This window comes from Acanthisitta chloris, unplaced genomic scaffold, assembly GCF_000695815.1.
Source record: "Acanthisitta chloris isolate BGI_N310 unplaced genomic scaffold, ASM69581v1 scaffold12556, whole genome shotgun sequence".
NCBI lineage: Eukaryota > Metazoa > Chordata > Aves > Passeriformes > Acanthisittidae > Acanthisitta > Acanthisitta chloris.
Genome location: NW_008677690.1, coordinates 27346 through 35055, shown reverse-complemented (window position 1 = coordinate 35055; position 7710 = coordinate 27346). Strand labels below are relative to the sequence as shown.

General features: G+C 52.6%; 1 protein-coding gene across 1 annotated transcript in view; it reads left to right on the top strand.

Moving 5' to 3' along the window:
- The first annotated feature begins 2002 nt into the window (after nt 1-2002).
- Nucleotides 2003-7710, top strand: part of ITGB2 (integrin, beta 2 (complement component 3 receptor 3 and 4 subunit)) — a 6771-nt gene continuing 1063 nt past the window's right edge. The window contains exons 1-12 of the mRNA XM_009076612.1: nt 2003-2066; nt 2409-2497; nt 2802-2985; nt 3193-3363; nt 3574-3815; nt 4518-4673; nt 4873-4968; nt 5109-5198; nt 5395-5535; nt 5794-5978; nt 7090-7334; nt 7592-7705. Of these exons, the coding sequence (XP_009074860.1) occupies nt 2003-2066; nt 2409-2497; nt 2802-2985; nt 3193-3363; nt 3574-3815; nt 4518-4673; nt 4873-4968; nt 5109-5198; nt 5395-5535; nt 5794-5978; nt 7090-7334; nt 7592-7705 (1777 nt within the window). The remainder of the gene's footprint in view (nt 2067-2408; nt 2498-2801; nt 2986-3192; nt 3364-3573; nt 3816-4517; nt 4674-4872; nt 4969-5108; nt 5199-5394; nt 5536-5793; nt 5979-7089; nt 7335-7591; nt 7706-7710) is intronic.

Below are 7710 nucleotides of genomic sequence, written 5' to 3'. Positions count from 1 at the left end.
CATTTGGCAGCTTCACGGAGGGGGAGATGGCCGGAGCCAAGGAGTGGTTCTTTTCTTGCTCAGGGCAGCAGCAGAGTTATTTTGTAACTGATGACCTGGTTTTCAGACACTGTGTCTAATACTGATGAAAAGGGCAATGTTTGTTATTCCTTCATGCTTTCTTATTCCTTTTTCTTTCTTTAACAAATTCCTCTTTTCTGACTTCCCCATGTGCATCTATGTTGCAAGCCCACTATAGTGTCAGGGTTTGCTCCCCTTGTGCTGGGGGAAGGCATGATGAGAAATGACAGTGCTAATGAATGTGATCTCAGTGACGACACAGGAAGAGTCCAGAGAAGAGCAACGAGGCTGGTGAAGGGACTCAAGCACAAGTCCTGTGAGGAGAGGCTGAGGGAGATGGGATTGTTTAGCCTGGAGAAGAGGAGGCTCAGGGGAGACCTGATCACCCTCTCCAACTCCCTGAAAGGAGGTTGGAGTCAGGTGGGGGTTGGTCTCTTCTCCCAGGCAACCAGCAGGAGGACAAGAGGGCACAGACTCAAGCTCTGCCAGGGGAGGGTTAGGCTGGATATTAGGAAGAGATTTTTTTATGGAGAGAGTGATCAGGCATTGGAATGGGCTGCCCAGGGAGGTGTTGGATTCACCGTCCCTGGAGGTTTTGAAGATGAGACTGGATGTGGCACTTAGTGCCCATGGTCTAGTGACCACAGTAGGGTTGGACTTGATGATCTTGGAGGTCTCTTCCAACCTGGTTGATTCTATGATTCAAAGAGCACTGAAAAATCTCTCCCTGATAGCCAGCTTTATGTATAGCCTAAATTTCTGGGCTCAGGAAGTATTCTTTGAGGCAAGAAGTGAGTAGTGTGAGCAGCTCATGAGAACATGCTTGTGAAGATGAGCTCTATCATGCTCTGAAATGCTGATGTCACTGAGGACAGTGAGTGGTTGGTGGGTTTGGATGATAGAATCACACAATATCCAGAGTTGGAAGGAACCTACAAAGATCATCGAGTCCAGTTCCTGACTGTTCACAGGACCCCCCAAAAGTCACACCAGGATGTGCTGGGAGTCCTTCCCTGCTTACTGGTGAAAAATGTTCACCTCTGCAGCCACACAGTCAGAGCCCCCACCCATAGTATCATGTCCCAGCCCCTCTCCCCACGTGGGTCTGACTCCAACACCCCATGCTTCCTCCTTGCCCTGCACATTGAGCAAGAGCAGCCTGGGGTTGCCGCACCAGCAGACTGGACTGCACCACACAGTGTGAACCAGTCTCTCTGCTCCCCTAGGAGGCAGAACTGCAGAGTGATCATGTTGGAGACCCTCACTTGTTAGAAACCCTCAGCACATTCACAACATGAAACACTCCATTTTCTTGATGAATCAGTTAAATGTAAAGCAAGTAGAATCATAGAATTTTATGGACTGGAACGGGCCTTACAGACCCTCTAGTCCCAACCCCCTGCCCTGGGCAGGGACACCTCCCACCAGACCAGGATGCTCAAGGCCTCGTCCAGCCTGGCCTTGAACACTGCCTTTTTGGTTTTCTGTGTATCAAGCACACCACACTATTTAATTAATAGAAATGGTCTTATTGTTAATTTTGATTCCAATTCCCATCCAAATATGGCTCAACATGGAAGCTGAAAAAATCATGTGTAGTAAAACCTAGATGCAGTGCATGAGATTTTCCACTGTTAGATAGATATAGTTATACAGAGAGAAGAGTAACCTTATAGTGGGGTAACGTTATTGGGGCCTTCCAGTACCTGAAAGCTACCTACAAGAGATCTGGAGAGGAACTTTTTACAAGGGCATGTAGTAATAGGACAAGAAGAAATGGATTTAACCTGACAAGAGAGTAGGTTTGGATTGGATCTTACAAAGAAATTCTTTACTGTCAGGGTGGTGAGGCACTGGTACAGGTTGCCCAGAGAAGCTGTGGCTGCCCCATCCCTGGGGCACATCCCATGGGATCACAGCAATGCTTTTTGTCTTGCAGAAAATGCTGCGTGACTGCTGCCTCCGGCTGCCAGCAGTGACCTGGGTGCTGCTGCTGGTGATGACAGGTGAGCCCGCCCTGCCTTCCTCCCGGCACCTTACACGGGCAGTGAAATAGAGGGGGGAACCTAAACGCTGCCAACAGCAGTAGGGGCATGGCATTGAGAGGTGTGCAAGGGCCAGATCCTGCACTTCCTGGGATCTGGAGTTAACTGGAGCCAGCCCAACTGAGGGATAGCAAGGCAGGTGAGGACCCTGACAGGGCCGCTGTTTTGGGTTTTATAGGCAGGGTAGGCTCAGGACAGCATGGCTGCCCAGTGCTGGATGTCCAAGCACCTGTGGCTGCTGGTGCTACAGAGCAGCCTCCCCCAAGTGCCCCCCATGCCAACTCTGTCTTCTCTCCGTTTCAGCCTTTGCCATGGAGTGCCCCAAGATAAAGGTTGGGACATGCAGTGACTGCATCCGGTCTGGTCCTGTCTGTGCCTGGTGCAAGAAACTGGTAGGTCTATAGAGCCTGTCAAGATGTCACCCCCTAATAGTCAGCTAACAGGCAACAGGACAGGCATCCTGCTCACCTGGCTCTGCCTAACCGTATTGTGGAAGTGTTTCATGTCCTGCGTGGTGGATGGGGCCAGAAGGGATCTGACAAGATGTGACTTTATCCATCAATATTCATCAAAGATTTTTCTTTCTCCATCAATACCCTGGAGACCTGGTTTGGGGGCTGGGTCATCTTGTAATGTGCCTGTTCACTTCCTGCTCATCTGATTTATTTTTTTTCCCACTGATGTTGCCACACAAAGAATTTTACAAAAGCTGGTGAGCCAGACTCCAGCCGTTGCGACACCATTGAGCAACTGGAGCAGAGGGGATGCCCACGCAGTGAGATTGAATTTCCAGTCAATCACATCAAAAATACACAGAACCATCCCTTAAGCAATGAGATACAGCTGAATCCCCAGGAGGTGCACCTGAAACTGAGGATAGGTATGCTCTGCCTGCCATTCCCAACACCCTTGCACTTGTGGTCAGCCTGGTGTTGCCAACACTTCCACTGGCTCCCAGACTCAGCTGGGACATGGCAGCATGTTTCAGCCTGCATTTCCACCCCTTTTCCTCCAAAAGAGAGGACGGGTGGGTGATGGCACAGCATGACACAGCATGGCAGCTGACCCTGGCATCCCTGTCCTGCAGGCCAGCCTGCTGTATTCGAGGTGAAGTTTCGCCGTGCCATGGGGTATCCCATTGATCTATACTACCTCATGGACCTCTCCTACTCCATGCTGGATGACCTAGAGAAGGTGAAGAAGCTGGGAGGGGAGCTGCTCAGGGCACTGGAGAGCACCACCCCTTCTCGACGCATTGGTGAGCCTGTCCCTGGCACAGCACCCTAGCACAGCTGTTTGCTGCTGGGAAGAGCCTCAGGGCTGGAGGGGGATGCAGGCAGTGGGCAGCACGTGTCCTCCAGTGGGCTGGAGAGTGCGCTAGGGCAAGGGGCATGGGCACACCCACTGGGGCCAGCAGGTTGTCCATGCCCTGTGCCCTGCCCCTGACACTGCAGTCTGGCTGCCCTAGGGTTTGGCTCCTTTGTGGACAAGACGGTGCTGCCCTTTGTGAACACACACCCCGAGAAGCTGCAGAACCCCTGCCCCAACAAGGACAAGCAGTGCCAGCCTCCCTTCGCCTTCAAGCACATCCTCTCGCTGACTGACAACGCCAAGAAATTTGAGAATGAAGTGGGGAAGCAGTTCATCTCAGGGAACCTGGACGCGCCGGAGGGGGGCCTGGATGCTATGATGCAGGCAGCAGTGTGTGGGGTGAGTCTCTGTGGCTGCCCTGCTGCCAACAGCTGTGCTCAGGTGTGAGGGCTGCGGCCCATGTGTGCGGATTGTCTCTCAGGGGGTGACTCTGCCCCTCTCCAGGTGGACTCTGTAAGCCCATTGTGTGTAAGTTCTGATATGGCAGCAGGGCAGGTAGGGATAGAATCATAGAATTTAGGGGTTGGAATGGACCTTACACATCATCTAGTCCCAATCCCTCCTGTCATGGGCAGGGACACCTCCTCACTAGATCAGGTTGCTCAAGGCTTCATCCAGCCTGGTCTTGAACACTACCAGGGTCAGGGCAGCCACCACGTCCCTGGGCAATCTGTGCCAGTCTCACCACCCTTCGAGTAAAAAACTTTTCTCACATCCAACCTAGACTTTCCCTCCTCCAGTGTGAACCCATTACCCCTTATCCTATCAAAGAATCCCTCTCCAGCTCCCTTGTACTCCCTTCAGATATTGAGAAGTTGCTCTGAGGTCTCCACACAGTCTTCTCCAGGCTGAACAGCCCCAAGAGAGCATCTTATCCCAGAGCCTCCTGACCCTGGTTTCCTGTAATCCACCTTCCCCATGTCCCCTGCCCCATGCTATGGCTGACATGGGACCTTGGCAAGGACCACACCATGCCCACTGGCACTGTCCTCCCAGCCCTCCCCACTCACGGACATGGGCCACTCTCTGTGCCACTTGCAGGACCTGATTGGCTGGCGCAATGTGACTCGCTTGCTGGTGTTTGCTACCGATGACGGCTTCCACTTTGCCGGCGATGGCAGGCTTGGGGGCATCCTGACCCCCAACGATGGCCAGTGCCACTTGGAGGACAACATGTACAAAAGGAGCAATGAGTTCGTAAGTACCCAGGGGCTGCTCAGCATCTCCACACTATCAGCCTCACTCCCCCCAGGCAGAAAAAAGGTCACATAAAAAACCTGTTGCAGAGACAAAAACATCCCCACAATCACTGTAATTTGGCTGCCCCACCCAAACTGTCCACCCTCCTGCTGGTGGGGGAGATCATGCTGAGTGTGGTATCCCTCTCCCCATCTAGGACTACCCATCTGTTGGCCAGCTGGTCCAGAAACTTGCTGAAAACAACATTCAGCCCATTTTTGCCGTCACCAGTAAGGTGGTGGATGTTTACAAGGTAAGAATACTTCCGATGGTCCAGGTGCCTCCATTCCCTTTCTGGAAAGATAGGCACAGCTGCATGCATCTTACTGCTGCTGTCCCCTGCTCCACTGTCACATGGCAGGCAGTGGTCACCTCTTTGCTCTCCATTGGCAGAAACTCAGTGAGATGATCCCAAAGTCGGCAGTGGGAGAGCTGAACGAAGACTCCAGCAACATCATTGAACTCATCCAGGTGGCCTACAATGTAAGTGCTGGAGTTCCCACCTCTCCAATGCTATCACCTGCATTTCCAGAACTACCTCAGGCAGCTGAGATCCCAGCCTAAGATGCTTCCTGCCCCTTTTCCCTGGGCTGGAGGGAAACCCTGACCTGAAACCCCACACCCCTTTTGCTCTGATCTCTTCTTGGATGATGGCACTTTCTCCACCATTTTCCCACAGAACCTGTCCTCACAGATCATCCTGGCCCATTCCCCCCTGCCAGATGTTCTGGATGTCAAATATGACTCCAAATGCAGTAATGACAAGAACGCTGTGGATGAAGCAAGAGGCCAGTGCGACAATGTCAAGATCAATGATGAGGTATGTTCTCCCATGATAGTAATGCCCCATGGCTTGCACGGTTCCTATTGCCCATCCTGTTCAACAACAGGAACCCAGGCTGCTGTTTCAGGCTTTCTGTTTAATCTAATGTCAAAAGTGTCCAAAATCCCATGGGATGAGGGCATCCTCCATTGCTCTGGGTGTGCATGCTCTCAGCCTGGGACCAATACCACCTTCCAATAGCTGAAGGTATGTGATGGCCTGTGGCCCTTCCCTGTCTCATTCTGCACTTTCTAGGTCACCTTCAAAGTGAAGGTCACAGCCAAAGAATGCATCAAAAGCCAATCCTTCACCATCCGGCCACTGGGCTTCACAGACACCCTCACTGTCTACGTGGACAGCAACTGCAACTGCCACTGCAACGAGCAGCCTGACCCAGCCGACTGCAGTGGGCAAGGCAGCATCGTCTGTGGGATCTGCAGGTATGTGCTGTCAACCCAAAATACTATTTCAAATGCTGCCAGAGCTGGGGAGCTGCTGGGAGAGGGATCTTGGGCCAAGCCAGGGCCTGGGTTCTGCAGCTTTGCACAGATTATCTTAGTCAGAGAAGTGAATTCATGCACTCCCCTTGGAACTGTCCCCTGTGTTCATGGAGGCATTCACATAGCTCACTCACAGTGATCTCTCTCTTCACAGAATCCTAGAATTTAGGGGTTGGAATGGACCTTACAGATCATCTGGTCCCAACCCCTCCTGCCCTGGGCAGGGACACCTCCTCACTAGATCAGGTTGCTCAAGGCCTCATCCAGCCTGACCTTGAACACCACCAGGGTCAGGGCAGCCACCATGTCCCTGGGCAACCTGTGCCAGTGTCTCACCACCCTTAGAGTAAAAAACTTTTCTCACATCCAACCTAGACTTTCCCTCCTTCAGTTTGAACCCATTACCCCTTGTCCTATCATTGCAGTTCCTAAAACACAGTCCCTCTCCAGCTCCCTTGTAGGCCCATCAGATGATAAAAAGTTGCTCTGAGGTCTCCACAGTCTTCTCCAGGCTGAACAGCCCCAACTTCCTTAGCCAGTCTTCACAGGGGAGATGCTCTTCTGTTGGTAGAGTCTATGGTACTTCCCTAAGGGCATCCATCCACTCAACTACCTACCCATCCATCCCAATATCCAACCATCCACCAACTCACCCCCTGAACAGACCGATTTCCATGGAAATCTCTCAAAATCCCAATCTGGGCTGCAGCTCACACAGGTCTCTAAGTGTAATTATTGCTTCATGGCCCCTTGGTGGCAGAGAGAGGAAAAGTTTGGGTTTCCTCAGGAAATACTCAAATCTCCTTGGCAGGCGTTTGAAAATTATAAATATAACAATTTCCAGGCAACCCTTTGGTGTTGTGAATGCACCTGGGGGAAAAGCAGCATTTCTGAGGTTTCTTCCCAATCAGCCACTCTGCTCCAGTGTGGAGTTAGCCCCAACACACTGTCATAGCTTTTGGGTGAGGCTGTCCCAGACTGGCTGAGGTCTGGGCCCCACGGTGTTTCATGCAGCCACTGACCAGGGCTCGCTCCTCTCCTCTGATGGCAGCTGCAATCCAGGCTACACGGGGAAGAACTGCGAGTGTGACACCAAAGGCAAAACCAGCAAGGAGCTGGAGGGGACCTGCCGCAAGGACAACAGCTCAGTCATCTGCTCAGGGCTGGGGGACTGCGTGTGTGGGCAGTGTGTCTGCCACACCAGCGACGTGCCCGGCAAGCTGATCTACGGCCCCTACTGCCAGTGCGACAACATGAACTGCGAGTTCTACAACGGCTCCCAGTGTGGTGGCACAGGTGATACACCTGCGGGATGGTTTCTACAACCAGGCCCTTCTTAGAGGAATTAAATGCCAAGGTTGCTGCTGCGTTTCCATGCTGAAAACAGAGTTGGGTGGGTTTGGGGCTGCTGGGTCCCACCACACTAGCCAGTTGTATGACCTCGTTGAGCATCTCGCAGAGGGTGGCGTGGCAAGTGCAGGGTGGGTTATGCTCTCCAAGCACAGGCAGGGGGAGGGTGGAATCTGTGGGATCTGAAAGGTCTTCCCCTGCAGAACGTGGGCGATGTGACTGCGGGACATGCAAGTGCAATCCTGGGTACCAGGGCAGTGCCTGCCAGTGCCAGGAAGCGGAGGACAGATGCCTGAACAGCAACAAAAATGTGTGCAGCCTC